Raw genomic sequence first — 27474 nt, forward strand, 5'->3', positions numbered from 1 at the left:
TGAATAATTGAAGTATTTGACCTCAAACATTAGTTACATCTAACGTATATTACTTGAAAACGCTAAATAGAGGAGATTAGTGTTAACTCGATCAAATTCTTGAGGAATTTGGTTGTGAAAAGTGTCCAGATTGTTATGTTAACCTTGTATAACAACGGCGTAAGCCGCTGCGTATACGACGTTGTGATTGTGTGCAACACCACACAAACTTATCGTGTGTTCCCCTTCACACATTTTCGTTCCTTTTTCTTGACAATGTGGCATCACTGTAAATAGAAATGTCAAACTTCGGGCATGACAAGAACGCCGAATACGAATGCATTCATTTCAATTTTACCCGCAAACCGGCCAGTCGTCCAATAAGGAAAAATTTGCAAATTAAGAATTTGCTGTACAAATCCGCCATTTTGAATAGCTCCCGTTCGAGAATATCATAATTCCAATCTTCGGGAATAATTATTAAATACTTTCCGTACGGAACATTAAAATAAACGCGGAATTAAAAACCAACAATAAAAGGGTGAGTTTAGTGTGGAATTTTTAGTTTGGCCAAACCGGCATACTAACATTGGCGTGTGCAATTTTTTTTGCGTTTACCCAACAGGTTGACCAAAGGCACATAGCGGTTGGCATTAACAATTCGGTACAGCACTCCCCGCCAAATTCCACCACATTAGGCATGAGTGCAGTGCAAATAATTTCAACACCGATTTAAGGCTTTTCTCTTTGTAAAAGCCACCCGTGTTCACAAAACGAATTTATTGGGGAAATTTTTTTGCCCGGCCATAACACCTGCCCACACATACATTCCCTCTCAAATATTGGACAACAGCCGTAGCCACCGTCATTGCCTAAAAATTTCCGGAAATCATTACATTTTTGTGTGACACCTTAGCCTTGCCTATCGAATCTTTGTGCAGTTCAGAAGCTAAAATCATTGTCAGTCCTCATCATTCCTGTGGGGCAATACCAACTCAACTTTAGCCTGCTTTTAGATCAAGAACAACAGTTACCAGCAATTTTGGCCTACAACTACAACAACTTGGGCTATAACACGACAAGTAGCCGGCCAGGATAGTACAGATAAGTACAAAAGTGAAGAGTCTGAATATGTGTGTATCCTGAACATCGTGTTGTTTTTTTAGCATTGCATATTTTTCTGCCACAGGCAGGGAAATATGAAATCTAAATTTTGTCTTCAATCATTCGACGGTCAGCCGAACTAATTTGTTATTTTTTTTTTATATAACCTTATGTATTTCCTATATACATAAGGGTATATAATATTATATATGTACATGTGTGTATCCCTATATACAAGTAGTGGATTTTGTAACGGGTCAACATCACGTGCCGTAACGGTACCCGACGAAACTTGTACAGTCATCATATTCCTTACTTGTGATCCTTTTGGAATAAGAATTTATTCAGGACATTTTTGCCCATTTTTGCAAACCATATAAAAAAAAGGGAAAATATATGAAATGTTTTGCGGATTTAAATTCATAGAAATATTTTCGCATCAATTTTTGTTTGTCCCGAATGAAATGGGTTCATGAATAATGGCGCGTTAATGATAAATTAATTATTGTAGAAACCTTAGGTGAGACCAGACGTCTATAACCCCAAAATAAAGCCATTATTTCGGCACAATAATATCAAAGTTATTCTTTGAATTCATTTACCATAATTTTGAAGTGTAATTTTAACAAATACATTTTAAGAACGCCGAGGACCTAAAGACAAACAGATTTGATTTTTTTCTACGAAATTATCTGGAATTTAAATCCATATTATTTTTGGTATTCCGACCCAGTAATTATACACACGTTTACAACACAATTTAGTTGAGGGTTGCTGCACGTGATTTGTCCAGTTTTGTGTACATTTTGTGTAATTATTATGAATTTTTTTTTTGTGTAATTTATTTATACAAATATTTTAACCTTGTATGACCTTTAAAGTCAATTATAAATTATCTTGAAATTTCTTTATATAAAAATAATTGAACTAAAGTCAATTCCTTGTACTTAAACTTTTTTGCAAATTGAAATAATTTATCTGAAATTAGCAGCGCAACACATTGTTAATGTGTATCCCATGTTTTTTTTATTAACCTTTTCAAAATTTTAAATCATTCTTTTAAGGAATGAATATGATCCTAATCAATTGAGCTCGATAGAATAGGACTTTTGATAGTTATAATCGAAGTGTGATTTAGCACTATTATATGTGGGATATACATCTTTTGAGTATAGCTATCTATATTCTTAGCCGTATACCTGTATGAACATTGATATATTTCTATACAACGTATATTTATATGATTTCTTAAATGAATTGGCTTCCATTTTGGAAGTAATAATTGTAATTCGATTTCCGAAACCATACCTTATCGAACCACCCTATCTTATAATTCGAATGTGCTATGAATAAATTAATGAATTCTGAATCTGAATAGTGTTGACCATTAGTCATTATGTGCTAGTTACTTGTATAAGGTAATGTAGGGGGTAATAAGGCAGCCGGTGGTTGATTTTTGGGAGTCATCATCATCGATGAGACTCATTGGGGATTTTGTAGAAAATCCATTGGGAGGGCATGGTATCCCAACAAACACCTTGGGTACCCATATCAACAACAGCAACATCATATCATTTTTTTTCTTCTTTAAATAAAGCATCCTGTTTGTGATTGCGAATTAATAATGAATCAATTTTGTTTATGGCTAGTCAGGAGTGGCCACTGAGCTAGGCCGAATTTCTTCAATGGCAAGTGTATACCAGCGACATCTTGGTATGCCTCATTCCCCTTTTCACTCCCGACATAGTTACATAACAAGATTCATGATAAGATTTAAGTTCCTGTTTCAAGCTACAAATGGGTCAACATAAGATATCTATAGGCTGACGACACAACGAAAACCCCTTCAAATATTGAGTGCGAAAGAAACACGTCGTACAAATCAGTGACATCAAATTTAAAATATTTTAATATCCGCTTTTGATAAATTCTCTTAGGGCGTACGAAGACTTTCGTGGTGTCGAAATACATATGGTCTGTTCCAGAACTGCAAATCTAATAATTTTTACTATTTTTTTTTTTAATAACATAAATAAATAAAGGAACATTTGTTTCATAGTTTATACAGTTGGACACTAATGGTATGTTTCACTAAAGTACAGTACACATTGTCAGTTTTGAATGACGATTTTTTGCAATTATCTATAACTGTCCAACCGTCCAGCAACCACAAAATATTTTGTGGTTGCATGATGAATGACAAAAATGAATGGCCACACTAGCAAGCAACAACAAAGCTGTCATTCAAAACTGACAATGTGTACCCAGCTTAAGACGATTCGAATTCAAATTCGTTCGAAATACTATCAAACTTCTGTTTTTTGAAAAATATTTGCTTCGTTTGTGTTTTCAATCAAACAAAAACTTTCTACCCTAACAGGAGTTTGGTAGTAGTTCGAACGAATTTTATGGGCCGATTCCGTACAGCGAGTCGTGTCGCGTTGCCAAATGCAATTTTTAGATTCCGTACGCCGCAATGTTCATTTTCCGGCGACAACAAATTAGCTGTCGCCGTTCATTTTTACTAACGAATAAAAATAAAATAAAAAAAAATAAAAATAACTTGTTATCGACGATTATTTTCTATCGCTGTACGTAGTGCATTTTTTAAATTTTGTCACAGAGACGATAGACGACGCGACATGACTCGCCTCGCTGTACGGAATCGGCCCATTTATTCGCATCGTTTTAGAGAAACATGACATAAGCCCACCTGACCACCTGATTGTTATGTTTGTTGTCAAAAACATTATTGTGATTTAAAATGCAAAGAAACTCAAATCACAATAATATAATCACCCTTATTACGGTTGGCGTAGTCGTAGACGTTCAAGTGACGTAGACGTTGTCGTAGGCGTAGACGTAGGCGTAGTCGTAAGATAAATTTTTATATGATGAAAAATTATATACAACGAATTTTTTTGTCTTTTATAGCGTTTAATATCATAAAAAAATCGAAAGAAATACATTTGTAATTCCCAAAACGCATTTCTTGGTCTAAATACAACATTTATTTTTTTTGATACGACAAATCGGTATTACGTTTGGCGTATCACGACAAATAGGTATTACGTATGGCGTTGAAATACGAGGAAAGAGTCGTGACCGATTTTGTAAACGACAGCATATAAAAATAAAAACAAATTAATTTCAAAAGAATTTTTTGGCAATGGTTATTAAAATATATTGGAAAATAACTATAATAAATACAAATTTTACTACTTTGATTCATATTCATAATATAAATTTCGTGTCTTTATCAGATGACAAACGTTCTATTGAAAATCTGTTAGAGTCCTCATATAACGATTGATGCAATGTAAATTTCTTAGTTCTTGCTCAAAAGATGATTTCAAACGAATTGTTTTACAATTAAAAAAATATATATTTTTTAAATTTTGTATGAGAAAAAAATTGTCGTTGTCGTAAATGTTACGTGGTACCAAAAAATATCCCTACGACAACGACTACGCCAACGAACACAAAAACGTCTACGCCAAACACTTATTTTGATTGTAAAAACTGTAGGGTTAGTTTTTCTTCTGAATTAAAAGTTTAAAAATGATCTACCAATAATTCTAATAATGTTAGTTACCAAAAGAATTCTTTAAAAATTGAAATTTTTGCTTTTTTGTACAAAAACATACATAATACCAATTAGACGTTACAACACGTCTGCTTGCAATTTTGGATACGACTACGCCAACCGTAATAAGGGTGATTATCTATTATGTTTGTTGTCAAAAGTTGTTAACAGAACTCTGAATGACCGACCTTCTATAGGCCTTGATTTGTTTGTTATCGGAGTAAAAATTATAGATTCTTGCAGGTTCTGGAACAGACATATAATATCGATTTGTCGTATCAAAAAACAAATGCTGTTTAACCCAAGAAATCCGTCCTTGAAATGATGAAGATGTTTCTTTCGACTTATGACGCTAAAAATTACAACATTGTCGTAGTAGGGTAAGTGCACCAGTAGTCGGCACTTGAAGGATTCTCATATCTTTAGCCGTATGTAATTCCTAGTCTAAATGTCCAATCAAATTGAATTTAAGTTGTTATGATTCGTTAATTTGTGTAGTTATTTTAGTGAAATACAGTTTTTTCACCAGTAGTCGGCACCATTACCCAATAGTCATGTAGATGTCTTAAAATATGAAATTTCATAAAAATATGAAATTTCTTGCAACTTTTTCCCACAAAAAGTCACAAAATTCTCCCACAATTCAAGATAGAGAATGCATACTTTTTTCCCACGGGAACAAATTCCCAATTCGAATTTCATTCAGAATTTTATTCAGAATACGAAAATGGGGAAATGGGAAAAATTCTCAACTCCCATGCGTTCAGAATACGGCTATTTATTTTTTATATTTCTTAAATGTTGAGCGCCCAATATACACATAGCCCAGAAAGCGTTCACCTTATGAATGTGTATCTTTAGATATTTTATGGATCTTATGGGTCGATTCCGTATTGCGGCACGAATCGTGCCGCGTTGGCAGATGCAATTAGCCGTCGCCGTGCATATTTACAAGTGAATAAAACGAGAAATTGAAACATAAGTAACATTTTCATTTATTTTAAGTGAATTTGTTAAATATTATATACGTTTTTTGGTGTTTCAGTACTTGTGGGTCTATCTTGTATTGCCACTAAACTTGAGTTGCGTTGTCAGTTGTCTGCGCGACTGAGACGAAATGTTGTACCATGAATGTCAACTCAACTGGGTGGTCGATAAACATGTTATCGATCAGTGTTTTTTCAAACTTGTGACCTCTATTCGCCAAAAAAAAAAACACATTTTAAAAATAATTGCGCTTTGGATAACTCTTTTGTGTATTCTGGACAATATTTTAATATTTTGGCTGAGTTTTCTAGCAAATTTGGAAAACAACCCAAAATTGGAATATAACCTGCCCATTGAATCTTCGGATCGTCAAGTTTTATTTGCTGTCCCAAAAAATGATAAGTTCGGTGGAATTATTTTTTGATGATTAAGAAAGTGTACAGGACATTGCATCTATTAGAAGAAATTTGAGGGACAAGTGGAATCCATTGGAATTGCCATGTGCACTGTAAGCTGATGATCATGTGGAAAGATCTGTATTTGTCACCAAATTCACTGTATTTGTCACTCTGTCACTCTTCAGGTGTTCGTGTTGAAGGTTCATGGCTGTTTAAACTGTCCGAAATGGACCTCCACGCTTCATCCGCTGTGGCTTTGGTTTCACCAAAACTCCCGAACTCCTCGGGGTAAGTTTGGATTTACACTCAGTTTATCAATTAATATTTCGAACTGCTGCTTTGTCGTTATTTTCACCATATTAATTAATGATGCAAAGAATCAATAATTGTTACCAAAATGTTTATTTTTCCTTCTATTTTACTTCTTGTTTCTTCGAAAATGTTCACTGCAACTGAAAATTTGTGGTTGCTGAAAAACAGCCGCTTCGTCAACTGAGATTCGCAACTTCAGTTGAGAGTTGCCATACGTGGATCAATTTTGACAACTGGCAACGCCACTCAACGATAATTGTTATCGATGATCGACCCCTTGGTAATGGTAAAAATTACTACAAAACAGCAATTTGAAATGCTGGTTGAAAAAATGGAAGCCCACCCAAACGTAGATCGTCAGAATTTTTGGCGAAACTAAAGCCAGTTTTGATGAGGTGTGGAAGGATGTTGCGGAGCACTTAAATTGTGGTGCACTTAAATCAATAGGTAAAGGTCATTGCCATGGGATCTTTTAAAACTGCCTTCTGCAAGAAAAAAAAAAAACGTAAAGCAGAACACACTTTAAGGAGTGGTTGTAGACCTACGGTTTTTAAAGTCATTTTTAATGCATCTTTTGGAAGCCGAAAATAGGCTTTTAAACCTAAACAATTAACAATTATTTTGATGAATGTTGGTAACCAAACATACAATACTGATGGCAACTCTAAAGGATTCGATTTATCTCTTATGTGTCGTCTGATACGTTAACTATATTTTCTTCTCTGTCATCAAAAATAGTTCCCCCTGAGCTTATCATTTTAGAAAACTATTACTTTTGTGTACAACTTGTTCTGATATTTTTTCTCATTTATTTTATTTGAATAAAAACGCTCTGCTACATCGTCGATAACAAGTTATTTTCTATCGCCTTACGTAATACAAATTCTAAATTTTCTCGCAGACGATTGACAACGCGACACGACTCGTGTCCAGTGTTGCCGAATTTGACGATTTTTTGGCCTAAATTTGAAAAATGACGATTTGACGATTTTATGGTCCAAAATGACGATTTTTCACGTAATCCCGAATTGCATGAAATAAAACACGATAACTATATTTTGGCCATAATTTCACGAAGTCTTTAAGGAAAGCAATATTCCAAACTCGATTTCATGAGCTATTTTAATGTTTTTAAACAATTTCGAGATATCTGGAATAGATAATATTTTCATAGTTTTTGAATCATCTTGGATTTACATCAGCTGAAAATTTTCATGTAGGATTGTTATGGATTAAAATCTTCCTACAAATTTTCGAGCTAAAATATTTCCTACCCATGTCCTCTTTAATGAGAGTTTTTGTCGATTTTCGACTGCCCATCAACCACCGACAAACATGGACGGTCACACTGTCAAGCAAGCGATGTTTGAGCTAATCTGTCATTCAAAACGGCAATGTGTACCCAGTTTTACCTTGCTGCATTACTGCTAACTAGATAACCACGGGAAAACTATCATCTTCCGAAAGCTGTTTAATAAAAATTATTGGCTTATTTTGAAGTACAGGTAGTGTAGAGTATGCCGCAAAAAAATTTCAAGTCGGTCGGAGCAAAATTGTCTGATATATGAGAATTGGAAGAGAACAATTTTTTGACATTTGTCACGGTGCTCTTGAAACAATTTTAAATGGAAGGTGCTTACACCTCGGAAGTTTTTGCGGATTCTGAAACTACAATGTTCATAGATGAGAACAATCAAAAAACAAAAAAAATCACCGGAGCGCTTTTTAAATAAATCGCGATTTAAGCTGACATTTTTAGGGGTTGTTTAGGTTTTCGCGATTTTGCTTAGAAACCGCATTTCCTATCAAAATGCGACTAAAACAAATATTGTAGCTATGAAAATTCTCTACAAGATCGACCTTTATGGTATTTTCGTAGTTTTTACCATTTTTGAGATATAGAAGTTCAACTTGGGACAATGCACTGACTGTATCGCCCCCTTTTAACACAATGTCATGTAGGGTGCGCCTTAACTAACTTTTGATGAAAACCGCTTACACAGGGAAAGTTTTTGTGATTTCTGAATCAGCAGTGTTCATAGATGAGAAAAATCCAAAAATAAGCAAAAATCGCTGTAGGGATTTTTAAATAAATCGCGGTCAAAATTCACATTTTTAGGTGTTTTTTAGATTTTTACGATTTTGCTTGAAAACCGCAAGTCCAATCGAATTGGAGCTTAAGAAAATGTTGTAGCTGTCAAAATTCTCTAGAGGATTGACTTTATCATTTGTTCCCAGCTTGTACCATTTTTGAGATAAGGAAGCTCAGTTTACATTTTTAGTTTTTTTTTTGTTAGGGTTTCGCGAATTTGCTTGAATACGGTAAGTCGTATCGACATGTGACCTGAGAAAATCTTAAAGCTGTGAAAATTCTCTACAAGACTGGCTTAAGTAACTTATCCTTAGTTGTAACATTTTTTTAGATATATACAGTATGCAAAGTTCATATTCGTACACCCATAAAAAATGAATAAAATCGTTATTAATTCCATATTTTATGTGCAAATATGAAATAATTGATGGGAATTACCATAACGAAAAAAGATATAAGAATAACAAAACAAATTTTTAATTTATTCCGTCATTTAGGTATAGATGGCGCCTGTGTGGTTGGCAAAGTTCGTATTCGTACACCTATAAGCACTATATTTTTGGAGTTTTTAAGGATTTTCAAAGCAAAATACCGCACATTTTTGTTCCTTTCTTCTTTTGGAATGCCTCTGCTATATAAATATGTACAAATAACGGTAATTTTATTAAAAATTTTACATGAATAAAAAGTCGGACGAATATTTGAAATAATTAAGAAAAAAGTGCTAGATATGATTGACTATTGCAATTTATTCTCGAGTTTTGGACGAAAATAGCTAATAGCAGTCCTTCTGTAACAATATTCGAGGTCTAATATGAAAATAAATGTTGTCAGCGTTTGGAAATGCAAAGAAACGTAAACCGGGCTTAGGTAAAGTAAACACATTTTTGGTTTTCACTTGGTGAAAATTGCAAGTTTCGTTTTATATTTGACATTAAATGTATTGAAGTTTTAGAATACGGTTTCGAAAATCATTTTATGTTAAAAACTGTGAGAAATTATGAAGAAAAATGAAACTGTACAAGTTTTCATACTGTCCGCGTACGACTGAAATTCTACGCTTACTATGAACGAGGGTTATGGCTGCCAAAATTGGGAAAATAATGGTTTTTACTTCTTGAAAATTATATTTCTTTATCGAAGGATCCAAAATGAGTGCAAAAATGTCAGAAGAATGAAGTAAATTGTCCAGGAAAGAACGTGGGGTAACCTTTTGAAGAAATGCATTATTTTCGGGGAAATTTTCATCCTTAAAACATTATTATTCCTCGTAATTTCCGATATGTCTTGACATAAAATGATGTTCGAAACCGTATTCTAAAACTTCAATACATTTAATGTCAAATATAAAACGAAACTTGCGATTTTCACCAAGTAAAAACCAAAAATGTGTTTACTTTACCTAAGCCCGGATTACGTTTCTTTGCATTTCCAAACGCTGACAACATTTATTTTCATATTAGACCTCGAATATTGGTACAGAAGGACTTCTATTAGCTATTTTCGTCCAAAGTTCGGGAATAAATTGCAATAGTTAATCATATCTAGCACATTTTTCTTAATTATTTCAAATATTCGTCCGACTTTTTATTCATGCAAAATTTTTAATAAAATTACCGTTATTTGTACATATTTCTATAGCAGAGGCATTCCAAAAGAAGAAAAGAACAAAAATGTGCGGTATTTTGCTTTGAAAATCCTTAAAAACTCCAAAAATATAGTGCTTATAGGTGTACGAATACGAACTTTGCCACCCACACAGGCGCCATCTATACCTAAATGACGGAATAAATTAAAAATTTGTTTTGTTATTCTTATATCTTTTTTCGTTATGGTAATTCCCATCAATTATTTCATATTTGCACATAAAATATGGAATTAATAACGATTTTATTCATTTTTTATGGGTGTACGAATATGAACTTTGCATACTGTAAGTTTAAGTTGGGAATTCGCAGTCATGACATTGTTTTATAAGGGGGCGATACAGAATTGAATTGAATTTGAGTTGTCCCAATTTGAACTTCTATATCTCAAAAACGGTAAAACCGACGAGAATATCATAAAGGTCAATCTTGTAGAGAATTTTCATATCTACAACATTTGCTTTAGTCCCATTTTGATAGGAAATGTGGTTTCTAAGCAAAATCGCGAAAACCTAAACCACCCCTAAAAATGTCAACTTAAATCGCGATTTATTTAAAAAGCGCTCCGGTGATTTTTTTTGTTTTTTGATTGTTCTCATCTATGAACATTGTAGTTTCAGAATCCGCAAAAACTTCCGAGGTGTAGGCACCTTCCATTTAAAATTGTTTCAAGAGCACCGTGTTGTATGTAGCATAGATACTTTAAACGCGTTTTTCTCGAAATGTCATTTTTGCAATCGGTGCCAACGATTGCTCGAAACCGAATTGACCGATATTCATATGGTTTGGTGAGCTTATTAAATACATAAAAGGCTTGTCCTTAAGCGAGACAGTTTTTTTAATTTTGCCCGATTTTCTGACAAAAAACAGTCAATTTGTTCGTTAAAATCGAAATTTTGATTTTGACAGTTAAATTTGTTTAAAAAAAGCTTGTTTAAAATTCTTTTTCGGCTTAAGGCAAGATTAATAGGTTCTTAAAATGCTTACAAACATGTATGATGATCGCCCCATCCGTTTTCGAGCTATCGTTGGCATCGCAAAACGCTTTTACAAAAAAGGGTTTCGCAGATAGCCATTTACCACAAGACTTTGCAATATTTTCAACAACAAAAATACCGAAAGTAGTATAAGATGTTATCTTTCAGATGAAACAAAAAAAATTAAAAAAAAATGTAGTTTCTTTGAAAACAATTCAAGAAACTGATTTTAGTCTGCCTAACTAGGGACAACCTTTTAATTGAGATTGGGTTATATTTATTGCTGTGGGTTGTACATTTCATGTTGTCAGTCTCATTGACAAAACAATCGGCTAAAAAATCGCATTAAACCTTATCTAAACGTAGTTTTGGATAATGATGACGATTTTTGACGATTTTCGACCAAAAACTGTCGGCAACGCTGCTCGTGTCGCAATACGGAATCGACCCATTAGATGCTATAAAATACAACAATTTTCGTAGTATTTCGTTTTTGATCATATAAAACATGTAAATTACGACTACGCCAAGGGGAATCAGTAGATTCTGGCAGTTCTGGAACAGACCAATTGTTACAACTTTTTTGGTTAGAAATTTGAATTCAAATACAAGAAATGCCGACATCAGAAGTACTTACCATAAGTTCGAATGTATTTGCAATTTTGGGGTATCGACGCAAAATTCAACATTACTCTCTGAAAAGTAAGTTACAGAGTAAATTCCATTGAAAGTTAAACAACCTTAATCTGTTACTTCGAACAAAAACATATGGTACATTTGTGCTGTATTTATACACAATTATGTATTCTGTATAACATTGTTCTACGCACAAACAATTAAACTGTATTTTATTTTTAGGTATCGATTAATTGTTATTGTAACCATTGGCGAAAAACTTATGCAGGGTTATTATTCGTATGTTAATTTCTTGTGGGATGCTGACAAAGATGGATATCTCTCGTATGTTATAGAAACACCTAAATTTTTTGCTGTAGCAACACTTTATTACCTTTATTATGATTAAAACATTACCACTGATATGAAATAAATTAATCGGACGTGAATATAATTTAAACGATATTTAATGATGTACATATATTTGTTTGTAATATTTATCAATTACTTTTTATTGAATAAAAGCATTGGATCTTGGATATACATTTGGGTATTTTTACTGACAATCTGTTTAGTGTACACATATGTCAAACATATTCATATTTTTTTTACTCATATTTGTTCAATAGTATAATAAACACCACACAATTATTGCCTTTCCATTTTGCCTTCCCCAAAAGCAAAGGATAAACGACACAAATGAAAAAATCACAACACGATTTCAAAAATATTAAATATGTGGTTTTCAATTTATGTCTTGCTATGTATTTCACTCAGAAGAATATAATTTTTTGCATATTTGTCTTAAGTTGTAATATTGGATCGATACACTTTTACTGGCCTGATATTAAGTTTTAAATACACATCACAGTGCCTTTGATGTTAGCAATTTGTTGCTTGTTTATTTCAACCAATGTATATTCACTGTAAATTCAAGTTCTTTCCTTTTTGGTTATTGCGAAAGCGACACTTGTTTCATTGTAGGTGGTCATTATTCCTCGAAAACAATGTAGCATTTGTAAAACCCTTTTCAAATTCATATAATTTTTAAACAAATACTACAATAAGTTTTCTAAGGATTTACTGAGGAATATCTGTAGCAGCAAGAATAACATTTTCTTGGGAAAGGACTATCCTACAATACCACAATCTAGCAGCAGCAGTAACACAACAACGCTGCACCACTTCAACTTATTTAGATCTAAATGTCTTTTAAGGAACATGTGCAGAAAACTTTATTTAGAATAGGATAGAAGTCACAAACACTCTTATCAGAGGGACCCGCCGTTTGAACACAAAACACTTGGGATAAAATTTGACCAACAATAGGCATCTATTCATATAAAACAGCTTCATATGTATTTCTTCATTCGCGGACCACTATGGAGCAGCTGCTTTCAACAAATTTACTTTCACTTCACTTCGACTTTTATTGAAGTCGGACATAATCAATGATTCCGTCATATACTTATAATATACATGGAATTTAGCACTTTTATTTGTCTATTAACGACAAAGTGTCTTGAAAGAATCGAACAATAAATACACTACACATTGCCATTTAAATTACATAATTTAAATTTAAATTCACTGAAGGAAAGCACCATTACAACAAGTGGAAGATTTTAAGGAGTTACATTTGGCATTGGAATTGATTCACATACCAAAAAACACATTCAGAGAGTTATGCCCTCTACAACCAAAATATATTCGGAAAAGAACTCACTTAAGGACATACGGCATATTTGAAATTTACGATAACACCACCACTCATAGCCCACTAGAACTGAAGTCGCACTAGGTAAACTGACAACACCATAATAGCCGTTATAATATTCCACAACTTGTTGTCGCCACATCGTCGTAAAATAATACATACATTCGACGTATAAAAATCAATAAGCCAAAAACAAGAACTTCAAATTCACATTTCATTTCGCTGATCTGTATGTTTACAATTTCAATTTTCTTTCAAATTCAAATTTCACACTTTTCACAATTTTGTTCAAGTCATTTTAATATACATAACATTAGAAGTAGATCTACAGATATTGTATTCATGATGATTGGCACAGTTCAACGATAGTTGGTAGGTCTGCTACATTAAGAAATAGGGTGTTGTGTAATCAGATGAGTAGAATTGAATCAGATGTGTATGATGCATAAAATTTAAAAATCAGCCCCCCTCGCTCTCATTTGTGAATATGTGATATAGAATGGAGGTTGGTTATCTGGGATAGAAAGGATAGGGTTTTAGTATGCATATGTGTAAGGATGTGTTATTTATATTCAATATATCTTAATTAATGAATTTGTCAAGTATATGAATGGGGAATTGTTCTTCGTTTACTTGTCAACTGTAATATTATAGCTACGCCTGTAAATCAATGAATGCGAGTGGGTTGTTGGTCCTTCTTTTAAGCAGTTCCACCTCTAACTACTACAACCACGAGATGGTCCTCTTTAAATGACTCTTCACTGACAGACGAACATGTCCGCTTCAATAGATCTGCTGAAAAGTCGCAAGGTGGAAATGCGTATAACACACCGGTCGCTTCCGTCTCTTTATTTAGCAATGATATTACGCCAGCGGCTTCTTTCTGTTTAAGGTATGAGACCAAGTTACGTAGTGGTCTAGTTTGTACGGAACTATCTTCCGAGGTATTTGTTGTGTTTGTAGAGCCAGCTAATCCTAAGAATATGGCATGGGATGACGATGAGCTTATTCGTTTCTGCACGTCCTCCAATTTTGGTGGATCGAGACGCAGGCGTTGGGTAATTCGTAAATTGTGTTTCCCCTCTTCATCGCGCATTAGCGATTCTACAATATCGGCGTCACCATCTGTAAGATGAAATTTGGCTGGAAAAAGGGAGCTCTTTAAGATAAGAGCACCTTGCCAAATAACCGAACACTTCCGGGCTACATCTGAAAGAGCACGAGCCGTTGCCAAGGATGCTGAGCCATTCCGACGCTGCGAGGAATCCGAATCTGAACCCGGAGAATGTGTACGTTTATGAGGGGAACGTGAACGTGAACGATCGGCTCTAATTTCACGAGAACCGGAACGAGCTCTCTCGAATCCAGGCTCACCAGGCGGGCGACGCCACTCATCCTCGATACCACCTGGTGGAGGAATGGTCGATGTTGATGTAGGTGCCAAAGCACTAGGGTGTATTGGACGATGCACATCATTTGGATAGTGGTACGATCCACGTCCGCGTCCGCGGTATCCTCCGCGTCCACGATATGATCCACGCGGTGGATATGGTGAATATCCCCCTCGAGGGGCATAATGATGATGGTGATGATGATGGGGTTCTTCATAATGATAATCATATTCCGGCCGTCTGTATTCTGCAGCTGATACAGCAGATTCGTCATATTTTGGCTTGAACGGAGCAGCGGTAGGTGTCACACCTGGTAGCTCCGAGAAATCGGTTCTAAGTCTTCTTTCGGGACCGCCGAGAGGAAATCCGCGCATCTCCTTAACAGCTGTAGTTGCTGCTTCAACAGTTTCGTACTGAATGTACGCACATGTATCGCCCTTTTGGTATTCGATTTTCTTAATAGCTCCGAAACGATCGAATTCCCTTTCCAGCTGTGTAACAGACGTCCAAGCACCCAAACCACCAACCCATATACGAGTAGCTGGAGTAACTTTGCCATAGCCAATTTTGCATTGAAACTTGCCTATATATTGTCCCGACAATTCACATTTAGCCCGGTGTGCCATATCTAAGTTTTGATAGCGGACGAAAGCAAATGCATTACCTGTACCCGGTGGCGGCCTTTTGATATCAATATCATCCACAATACCATATTTACCGAAAATACGACGCAGCTCTTCATCAGAAATTGATACTTCTAAATTACCAGCAAAAAGAGTCCGGGTAGCAAGAGGATCGTCTTCTGGCTGGACATGGTGTAAATAATTAGGGAATTTGTCTTTTTTGTTTTCAGGCTTTTCGTATGGTACATGAGGCCTTGGACCTAGGTGACGAGGTGGGCCACCATAATGTGGTGGTGGTCCATGAATATGCGGAGGACCCCGATGTATTGGTGGTCCTCGAGGTGGCATTGGATATTCGTGATGGATTGGGCGGTATTCCCTTGAATGTGGATGCGATGAAATATGTGGTGGTCCATATCTGTCGTACGGATCTAATGGAGGTCGACGGTGTTCCGGGGGTCCAGGCGGAGGAACTGGAACTCGTGAATAATGATAGCGATCATATTCCGGTGGTGTCATCGAGCGCCCTCGTGGCCTACGGAGAAGAAATATATATTACAAATAGTATGTTTAAGCAGTATTTTTAAAATAGATATACTACAAGAATGAAGAAAAAACAAAACTCGAAAAAAGCAAAGTAGTGCAGCAGTTTTCGTAGTTTTCTAAAATAAATATTATTTATTAATAAAGATATAAAATGTTCTTATTGGACAAAAATTCGTTTCAAAGAAAACTTATTTCAATAACGGGGTCATATTTTTAATTTTTTGGCATATGCAAAAACACAAACGAAAAGCATTTTTCAAAAGAAATGCGGATATCCTCACAGTAACACCATATTCTCTAGTGGTAAATATTATCTAAAATGTATGGGAATGACCTCTGCGTAAAATCTACCTTTCTAAAAATTAACACATTGAAGAAATTAGATAAGCGTTGTTGAGTATTGGAAGGGTATCTTAATCAGGAGAGACCTACTCTTTCTGAATATTACTAAAAATACTTAGTTTTGCATATAGTGTGAATATGCATCGAGGTTTTAATACAATCTTTTTAAAGCCTTTTAAAGGAGTCCTATTCAAATGAGCCAATTTGCGTCTAAAAAGTGGCGAAGCCTCCCCACCATTCTCCAACGGACTCTAAAACTGTAATATACCATATTTCTTCCTTAAATATCAACATTATGCAAAAAAGGAACATGTTTTCTATTGAATAATCAAAAATTATTTTAAAATTCACAAAAAGTAAGCGATTCTAGCGGTTAATTGAAGTAGGTACCTTGAATTTAGGTACAAAAATCACATGTAATCCTATGCCACATTTTCAGCATCTAGTAAAGGTTTTTTGTGGCAGGCTCCTTTGATGACAGACCGCTATACAATTTTCTTGAAAAATTACCCATTCCCCAGAAATTGGCCCAATAGACGCAATTCACTACTTTAGACTAAGCGATGGATGACACCTTTGGTGTATCGGAACATTTTTGGTTCCAGAAAAGAAGATTATTAGCGATACTTATTCGGATGACAGTTGATCGATAGTTCTCCCATTATGCTTCCGAATCTGCAGACACAGTTTGCTATGATTGGGGAAATACAATTTTTTCTCTAATGGTTCCGATCAGAACGATCCACTCTATACATTTCGATCATTCCCAAGACGCAGATGAACGAATCCACCATGAAAAATTGTTCCATGTAAGCATTTCAGGTATATTTAGAGAATCCTCTATGAAAAAACGTCAAATACATAGCATATTATACCAAACTTTAAACAAAGCTAAAAATCAATAACTAAATGTTTATACATATAACACTTAAGCAATACTTTATAAATAAAAAATCCAAAGAAGAAGTAGTAGAGGTATTCACTCATGGTGGTAAAGTGGCATTGTAGATCTTGTAAATATTGTTAATATTGTAGATCTACAACTGTTTACAATACCACAACAACAAAATACATGCACTACCAATATTTTTAGGTAAATCTTTTATTTCTATGAAAGAGCACATCTTAAACTACCTTTGGAATTCTTGTTGTTGAAAATATTGCAAAGTCTTGTGGTAAATGGCTACCTGCGAAACCCATTTTTTGTAAAAGCGTTTTGCGGTGCCAACGCTTGCTCGAAAACGAATGGGCCGATCTTCATATATTTTGGTGCGCGTTTTAAGAACCTAATAATCTTGTCTTTAAGCGAGTCAGAATTTTCAAAAATCTATTTTAACAAAAATAGTGACCTGTAAAAGTCAAAATTTCGATTTTAACGCAAAAAATTAACCGATATTTGTTCAAAAATCGGCGATTTTTTTTTAAAAAAATCTGTCTCGCTTGAAGGCAAGGTATTTATGTATTTAATAACCTCACCAAAATATACGAAGATCAGTCTATCCGTTTTCGAGCTATCGTTGGCACCGACTTCAAAAATGGCATTTCGAGAAAAACGCGTTTTAAGTTTTTGTTTCGGTTTACATGAATAAAAAATGAATATTTGGTAAAATTACAAGGAGTCATCTATTTCTGGTCAGTACAGGAGCTATTCCGCCGACGATGCAGCTTGTAAAATGGACATTTGGTTTTGCCTTCGCAGCATTCTTCCTTCACGAGTGCACTCGGATGCACGTCTCTCTGCCAGTGCAATTCGTGCTTGTTCGATTTTTTAGCATAGTGTGCGTTTTGTCCAAAGCATGCAAAAATCCGATGTCTACTGATAATTAGGCATGTTCTGGCATTCACCTCTGCACCTCACGTATTTAGAACACACCTAAAGCTGTTCTGCAACACACTTTACACCTAGTTGGGGTGTATTCCTCACACTGTAATTTTGATGGCGAGAGCTGAGTGAATCCATATTTTTTAAAGAAACTAATTAAAATTTTTTACAAAAAACTGCATAGGACTAAAATCTAATGTGTTTTCTATTAGCATTTAAAAAACAATATTTAATTTCCTTAACACAATACGATTTAAAAATGTGTTTTGTCTTAAAGTACCAAATTCAACATGTACTCGCTCTTGTAGAAGTTCGTTTCTTTGTTTACGGCTGTTTCGTAAACAATCAAACGAACAAAGCGTACATACCCACACACGCATGTGTATTCGTTGATGCGCCAATGCAGACTGATATTTTTTCCTTGTTAATGATAAATTTTGAAAGCTGTAATAAAGCTTTCCAAAGTTCTTTCGTGAAATATGAAAGCTCTTTTCTCGTGAAACACAGAACATCAATTGCTTTCACAGATGAAGTGCATGTGTGATGTGAAATAGATACACGGTGAATTCCAGAACATGCCCGATTATTACAATTCAAACGAAACAAGTAAGAAAAGGTTATAGTCGGACGGGGCCGACCATGTGATACCCTACACTTGTACTCCTGGGAATTAGCTTTCAACATATCAAAATTTCTTTATGGAACAATTAAACTTATTGTAAGAAGTAACTTTGTGGATTCTGGTACCGTATCACAGCAAGCTTAAATATTTATATAATAATTGTTTCACAAACATCCTAGAAGGGACAAGAGAGACTTCTCTCATATCAATGAATGAGTGTACCCCGATTCATATTCGCTCAATGATATGGGACACACGGCTTATCTCCGAGTCCGAACGGCGTGTCCTAAGACACCACTTGTAGAGAAGTTTTACATGGCTGAAATACTCATAAATTTTCGCAAACCTTACTGAAGGATATTTTGTAGAGTTGGGCAATCTCGTTCAATTGAACGATCCGGATCACTATCTCGTTCAATGGACACCGGTAATTTCTTTGACAAAACTGCGTATACTTAGTTTCACACGTTGGTTTTTATGATGTTACTCATTCGTTTTAAAACGAGGACAGAGATCCGGATCGTTCAAATGAACGAGATTGCCCGACTCTAATATTTTGCCACCGTTGATATTTTGATTTTGCCTGGCTGGGAAGAAATCGTTTTGAATGCAATGTCGTTTTGAATTGCAATGTATGTAAAAAATCCAATTGGACAATTAAAACGTTAAGGCACCATGTAATTTGCAATAATGCAAAAACTGGGAATGGGCAAATGTCGTTCTCTACACAAAACCAATTATATATTAAGCAGTAGATCTATTTCCATATGTAGTCTACTTTGTCGGTATATGTCCTCCAGGAAATAAAATATATGTATTTTTCGTACAAAAGTAATGGTCCTTTTACCCGCTAAATATTATCAGAGCATCATCCAAAATTGTAAGCATCTACTTCGACCTAAAGTCTTACGTCTTGCAAAATTTCGTGATTATTGAGCTATAATTGGCAACCCTATGCCTAAGTAGACGTGTGTATGTTTGCAGCTGATCGCAAATTAACTTTTTGTACTCAATTATCAACATATGTCTTTTATTGACATTTAACTTCATTCGCGAATAAATTGCTTTAAATAATAAATTGAAATTAGTCGAAGTTTCTTGTTAATTGTTGTGTTTTCCGATTTAAAACCAACACTTATTACGCAATTGACATTGTTTGTTATTCTTGCTGTTTCTCCTTTGACTGGAAGTACATTACTCGCTGATTTTGTTGCTGTTTTTGCTGCATATTGTTCCTGCATTTTGTTAGTTGCTGTTGTTGGTAAACAAATTAATTATGCCTTCCAGAAAGAAACAAGATCTATGTCCTTCCTGTAACAATTCTGTTACTAATTCCAAAGGATCGATTAAATACAGGGTTTGTTCAAATTGGTTTCATGGATCGTGCGTCAATTTGTCTGAAAAGGATCTGGCTGCGCTGAAGGCTATTCCAAGCTGTGCATTTATTTGCGGTAATTGTGAAACCAATCTTAATAACAGGAAAAGCTGTACAGCTTATAATTTTAAAGATCTTACTAAGAAACTGGATTCTTTTGTTACCACCCATCAAGAAGAGCTGAGTTCAATTAAAACTTCTATTGACATCTTGTCTTGCTGAATTAAAGGCTGATATCTTAAGAAGCAATGAACGAGTTACTAATATCGAAAAATCTGTGGCTGCGTTGGAAGAGGAGAATAAAGGGCTTAGAGCCGAAAACAATATGCCTTGCATCGGCGATTAAATCGAGCGGACATTTTAATTACTGGTCTACCTGATGGCTTGAATGATCTGGTTGCCGTTGTTATTTCAGTTGCTTCCTTTTTCAATGTGGAACTTGAACGCAGTGATGTGGGTTTAGCTGTTACATTAACAACAAAAAAACATGTTTTGGTAAAGTTAAATTGTGCTGAACTACGCGACGAAATAATGCGACAATACTTTAAAAGTCGATCACTTACAATTGCTGATATTTTGTCCGGTGCAGGTGGAGTTATCACGAGAAGGGTTTACTTAAACGACCACTTTTCCTCTGATGCTAGCAGCTAGCTTCGTCGAAAGAACATTATTACAAAATATCATTAATGGGGATAAAGCCAAAGCGTACATAGTGTTGCCTGATGGAAAACAGATCGAACGAGATGTTAGTGGCTGTTCTTCTTTACTGACATCAAATAATGGAGTAACTAACTAATTAAAATTGTTTTTTATATTAGTTGGTTATACATTTGCTTATATATTTACTTTCAATATGTTTAACCTGGATACAACTGTCGTATTTTTTGAATTTATAATATATGTATAACCTCTGTGAGGTGCCTAATTACCTTTTTCTGTTGTATCTTGGTTAAGTCATATCTCTTTTTTTTAATCTTTTTATATGTAGGTTGATATTTTATTTGATTTCATTGCTTATTATCACATTTGCAATTAGCTGTAATTTGAATGAATTGTTTATATCTCTCGCGATTATTCTTCTTGATCTGGCTCCCCATCTATACTATTTTCAATTTTGACGTCTTCTAATGATAACCTGGGTCCAATCGTGAGTGGTAACTCGTATCTTAAAAGACTTTTACTTCCATATATTAATAATTTGAAAATTGTCCATTTAATTTGTAGAAATATTAAACCTCCTACAAAACTGGATGAAATAAAATCCATTTTAGAAGGCAATACATTTGATATTTTTACTGTTTGTATTTCGAACCGTACATTTTCTTAAGTATAAAAATATAACACATTATCAAACAAAACTAATTGTTTGTTTTCAATAAGTTATAGTGCTTTTTATCCCTAATACATTTTGGTTTCAATGCTGAATACTAACTTTTGCTACTACTAGGCCTGGGCGATTTGAAAACCTTAATGTGCGTTCCTGATTCCTGGGATTGTACTGAGGAAAAAAGTCTAATATAGCATATGTCTACGTTGAAAATCGAGACTAACGATGTTGACTTGTAGTTTTTATTTATATTTTTTGGGATATTTTGGCATATAACAGCCACAGCATCAACATTTTCGATCCAACACAAAGACTAAAATTCGAGCCAAGACAATAATTAAGAACTCTCTAGTACATCGCAAACGTATTAAACACCTGCACAGATACAACTGAATATATCAGTTCCGACCTTTTTTCAAGATTGACACTGTGCTACAAAAGTTGACCAGAAAAATATTCAAGAGTTCTGAAGCAAAAATTCTATCGTGTTGGGGTTCATGGACAACGAACCAAAGGAATTGGTTCCTTTGTGTCACTTTGTTTTTTTCTGGGTTTCTAAGAATGTCAAGTTTACACGGGCATTTTTTTCACAACGGATTTTTATTGATCCCTTTTTCTTTTGAAGCGGTGAATAATAATATTATTTTTAACACTTTTACCTATGGACAGATACAAATCTCGGCTGCGCGAACAAAATTTTCTTTAAAATAGCAAACTTTCTTTATGTAGACGGCCTTCAGCCTGAGAATTAATACTTTCACCTACAGACAGATACAAATCTTGGCTACGCAAACACAATTTTCTTGATGCTTTCATACAATTTAAATCTACTTTCCATAACATTTAAAATGATATCCATATTGCATATTTATTTATGTATTTATTAACCCAGCAAAATTTGAAGGAAGGGGTTCCATGCGATGACGTGATTTCATGGCATCTTTTGTATTGATTCAAACGAAGTCGTGAAAGATCCGATCTTTTCATTAGCATTTGAACCAATGCAAAGGAAGTCGTGAATGATCCGATCTTTTCATCAACATTTGAACCCATGCAAAAGAAGTCGTGAAAGATCCGATCTTTTCATCAGCATTTGAACCCATTCCATCAATCCAATAGAGATGAATTTTGTGTTTTTATATATACACAATTTCTAAATATATAATATTAATTATTTACAGTAGGCTAGATGTTGTCCTTTTTCAAATATAAAACCGTGCTAACAAATCATGACATAAGCTTAGCAACAAAGGTAAGATTTTTGAAATGTTACATTTGGTCAGTGCTACTATATGCCGTCGAAACCTGGACTATAAAAAGTGCAGATGAGAAGAAACTCGAAGCTTTCGAAATATGGATATATCGACGAATTTTAAGAATACCATATACTGCACACATAACAAACCAGGAAGTTCTTCGAAGAATGAACCATTACAGACAACTAACTCCTGCATACTGTTAAATCGCGAAAAATCTCATACTTAGGTCATCTAATGAGAAATGAAAAATACGAATTTATACAAAACATTATAAAAAGCAAAATAGAAGGAAACCGAAACAGAGGCAGGAGAGAGACATACTGGCTAAAAAACATTCAAGATTGGACGGGATACAGAGATGAAACCAACTCACTATATGCCGCTAAAAATCGAGAGCTTACATACACTTAGATAATATTTATATTTTGAAATACATTTCTGAATATGTAAACAATAATATTGTATGATCGCTTTACATCCGAATATCGGATACGCAAATAAAGAAGAAGAAGATGTTGTCGGAGACTCGAAATCACAACCAATGTTATTAAAACTCTCGTTGTAATGATGACATTGCCCAGGGTTGGTGAAAATGACATACCAAAGCATTGGTAGAAATGACATGACAAAGCATTGGTGAAAATGGTATGTCAAAGCATTAGTGTAAATGACATGCTTTGGATCCAAAAATGAATAGCATCTTTTGGGGTCCACGCTCATATAAAATTCAACGATGAAGATGCTAAAAATATGACATGCCAGATCACTTTCACCCATGATTGAATGGCATCTTTGGCATCGAACATTTTGCGGGGAATTTATTTCCATTCATGTTATAAAAGGCCTATAAGACCATATAAAATATTACACAGCTTACAAATCCAATCCTGAGCGTATACAATTTTCTATTTCAAATAAAATTTAATTCATTAAAAAATACTACATACGATATGTTGTTACTACATCGCATACGTTAAGTTTCAAAGCTTTAAAAGCTCGATTTGGAAGCTTTCAGGACCCATAACCCTGGAAATATCCAAAGAGCATAAAACAATTGAAATACAGCACTTTATAAGCTTTACAATGAGACCCATATCATTATTCATTCAAAAATGGCCATGTTATAAACAAGGGCAATTTCGGAGGTTCGTATCTCGGGAAGTATGGGCTTCCGCAACATTATATATATTTGTGATCAGGGTGACGAGACCTACATTTAAAAAATTTTCATCCCGATCCGAGTTTAATTGGTAAACTGGTATTATGCCCATATTGCCGGTTTTTATAAAGGAACAATATTATAAAAACCGCTTTTACTATTTGTAACGAGAAGTTATTATGCAAATCTATTATTAATAGTAACTAAAATTTATTCTCACCTGTGTTCACCACGTCCGGATGAAGACTCGTAGACCGGCTCTACTAATGCAACTTTATCATATAGAACAATACGAGGCTTATGATGTTTAGCTTCCCTAGCATCTTCAGCTGTACGGAAGCATACATATGCTACCCTTTCATCCAAGTCATGGGAAATTCGGATGCTAAAATCACCAAACTTTTTGTATTCACGATACAAAGTCTCCTTAATGAACTCATCCGATGCTTTAGAGTGTAAGGCCGATACACAAAGCACCTTATACGATGGCCTATCTGACGATGGAATTGGGGCGCCACGAATATACTCCTCACGATGCGGAGAACCACCCACATAACGAGAGCGGGGGCTGGGAGAGCGCCCAACTCGACGCCTTAAACGATCGGGGGACATACGTTCCGGAGAGTCACCGGGCATGCCACCATTATCATACGTACCACGACCCATAGCTGTAGAACGAGAACGTGATGAATGACTTGTTCTGGATGGAGAATCTCGTGAAGCGCTGCGTTTCATAGTATAGTACTTTTAAAGCGATGTGATAAGTCCAGCAGCTTCACGAATTATGCTCATGAGCAGCTGTACGAACCTTTGGTGAAGTACGAAGCTTTACTTAACCGCCGTTTAGTATTTTACCTGTAAAATATCTTAATTTTAGTCTTAGTTTGGTACAAAAGTAAAATTTTACTTCAAACTCGGCACTTGTGAGAAATCTCAAAAACAAAATGGCGATTTGTAGTCACAGCAGCACATAGAAATCGAAAAATCAAAGAATATTGAATAACTATTAAATAATGCTATATTCTCACCTTAACAATGCAATTTACTTTTGTTACTTCTGCACCCAAAAAATTAATGTACCATCAAATATTTTCTGTATTTGCAAATGAAAAATCTGAGCGACGAAGCCGACTCTTATTATACAGAAAAAATTAACCAGAAGAATTAGGGATACGCAAATCGAGTTTTGATTTATCGAATAGTCGATTATTAGATTTGAAAAGACTAAAAATCGAAGTCGACGTTTGGTTATGTCATGTTCACACGAGCGTTTGAAGTACGTTTTCAGGGCCAAACCATATAGCTATGCGTGTTGCGTGTGCTTTGTTTTTGTATTTTTAAACGCACACGCAACACGCAGAGCTATAGGTTTGGCCCTCACGACACCATTCGTAATTAAGAGATAGAACGTTTTCACACGATAAGGTTTGACTGCTCAAAAACGTGGTTTCCGTTTTGACTCTCATTCGTAATTTTCACATCTAGTGTTGCGTTTTTGAAGTCATTGTATACAAGCGTACTTTTTTAACAAAAAGAAGTACGGTTTTACATAAATGTACCAAAAATGTTTATGTGTGTATTGTATTTGAAAATTAAAAAAGTAATTCTTGTGAATCCCATAAAATTGGGTAAAATGTATGCGTTGTTAAAATTGTTGCCTCATGCGCGCATGCCATGTAAAAAATAATGTAATAATTCTTACCACCTGAAGGTAAGATGATACCTGCGTTACCAGCGTAAATTTTTCAAGAAAGATTTTTATGAAATAGGGAAATACATTTGTTATTATCAGGTACATAGAAGTCATGTTTTGAAGAACACCTTTATTTGTAAAAAATATGATGAAACAGGTAGATAATATCTTACATGCTAGTGTTGTATGTATGGTACTTTATGTACGCTTTCGTTCACCAACTTCCACATTTTGTTTCAACACTGACACAATTTACGAATGACAATCAAAACGGACAACGCATTTTTGAGCAGGCAAACCTTATCGTGTGAAAACGTTCATACATATGCTCTGTTCCAGAACCTGCAAGAATCTACTATTTTTTACTACGATAACAATTTTTCTTTTATGTTATCGGAAAAAATAGTAAAAATTAGTAGATTCTTGCAGTTCTGGAACAGACCAATAATTTTTTGGTATACTTTTTCCTTTACCGACCCACCGCAGAAAATTATGAAAAACCACAGATAGTGCTTTTCTTTTTTTACTTACCGAGATATAGGCCTCCGAAGTTCCGAAAATTTCCTTGTTTATTTGGGGAAAAATTTACGATTTAAAAAAATTCTCTGTTGCAGAACCTGCAAGAACCTACAATTTTTTACTACGATAACTTTTTTTCCTTTATGTTATCGAAAAAAATAGTAAAAATTAGTAGATTCTTGCAGTTCTGGAACAGACTAAAAGTTTGCTCGCGTAGCCGAAATTCGCACCTGTCCATAGGAGAAACTGTCAAATCCATAGGCTAAACGTCAAATGAAATCCAGATGAGATTTCATTTGACGTTTGAGCTATGGAATTGACAGTTGAAATCGAGTGGATTTCGTAAATGTAAACTTATGCTTTGTTTACATTTACGAAATCCACTCGATTTCAACTGTCAATTCCATTGCATAAACGTCAAATGAAATCCTATGGATTTCAGATGAGTTTTCATTTGACGTATACGCAAAGGAATTGACATTTGAAATCGAGTGGATTTCGTAAATGTAAACAAACCAAGCATAAGTAAAGAGGTAGATCTAGATGAAAACAAATTATAGAACCCTGGTTTTTCCTGAATTCCTAAAATGTCCAAATTACTAAACATAAAAGCAACAAGTGGGGTTGTTTACAATACATTTTTAGAGCATTTCATAAAAAACGCGAAAAATGAATGAAGTGTCAAAGTTTCTCCACATAATCGAATTGTGGATATGATGAAATGATTGTTTCAATGCAAAGCTGAAGTATATCTTCCACACAAATGTTCTAAAAACAATTTTAAAAATTATTGACTTCAATTGCTTTTAAAACTGTTTGACATATTTTTCAAACAGCACACAGACATACACAGATTGTGTATATAATTTTGAAGTTTTAGGAACACTCGAAAGAAAAAATTTAAACTGACAGATATCTTTAGCTAACCTTTTTAATTAAACCATGATTTTTACTATTTTTTCCCAATAACATAAAGGAACAAATGTTATCGTAGTAAAAAATTGTAGCTTCTTGCAGGTTCTGGAACAGAGCAAATTTTAAAATCAATCGAATTCAATGATTTTTAAATTTTTTTTTTTAGAACATTTGCATGGAAGAAATTCTTCAGCTTTGCAATGAAACAATTATTTCATCATATCCGCAATTCGATTATGTTAAGAAACTTTGACACTTCATTCATTTTTCGCGTTTTTTATAAAATGCTCAAGAAATGTATTGTAAACACACCCACTTGTTGCTTTAGTGTTTAGTAATTTTGACGTTTTAGGAATTCAAGAAAAACCAGGGTTCTATAATTTGTTTTCATCTAGATCTACCTCTTTACTTATACCATGATAGTAGCTTCTTGCAGGTTCTGGAACAGAGCAATAGTTTGATTATTTC

At 34.5% G+C, this 27474-nt stretch overlaps 2 protein-coding genes and 1 long non-coding RNA gene across 6 annotated transcripts in view; 2 read left to right on the top strand and 1 right to left on the bottom strand.

The window, feature by feature from the left end:
- The window catches only part of LOC141386578 (dynein light chain Tctex-type protein 2B), a 66596-nt gene extending 52976 nt beyond the window's left edge, over nt 1-13620 (top strand). For both annotated transcript variants that reach the window (XM_073955399.1, XM_073955400.1), the window contains exon 4: nt 11940-13620. In XM_073955399.1, coding sequence (XP_073811500.1) covers nt 11940-12105 — 166 coding nt within the window. In that variant the 3' untranslated portion in view covers nt 12106-13620. The remainder of the gene's footprint in view (nt 1-11939) is intronic.
- LOC141386579 (uncharacterized) lies at nt 81-5960 on the top strand. The gene is made up of 2 exons (XR_012408407.1): nt 81-520; nt 605-5960. It is a non-coding gene; the product is annotated as an uncharacterized lncRNA (long non-coding RNA).
- nito (RNA-binding protein spenito) lies at nt 12064-25105 on the bottom strand. Of its 3 annotated transcripts, XM_073955397.1 has the most exons (4): nt 24908-25057; nt 24688-24734; nt 24100-24547; nt 12064-15962 (listed from the first exon to the last, which is right to left on the bottom strand). In XM_073955397.1, exons 3-4 carry the CDS (start codon nt 24543-24545, stop codon nt 14114-14116), a joined length of 2295 nt encoding a protein of 764 aa, XP_073811498.1. In that variant the 5' UTR covers nt 24546-24547; nt 24688-24734; nt 24908-25057; the 3' UTR covers nt 12064-14113. The 3 variants fall into 3 exon arrangements, with proteins under 3 accessions (XP_073811498.1, XP_073811497.1, XP_073811499.1); XM_073955396.1 differs by having other exon boundaries at nt 24100-24734; nt 24908-25105; XM_073955398.1 differs by lacking the exon at nt 24688-24734 and having other exon boundaries at nt 24908-25039.
- Nucleotides 25106-27474: the final 2369 nt, after the last annotated feature.

The sequence above is a fragment of the Musca autumnalis genome, unplaced genomic scaffold (assembly GCF_047663935.1).
Source record: "Musca autumnalis isolate F117 unplaced genomic scaffold, ASM4766393v1 scaffold_5, whole genome shotgun sequence".
NCBI classification, from domain to species: Eukaryota; Metazoa; Arthropoda; class Insecta; order Diptera; family Muscidae; genus Musca; species Musca autumnalis.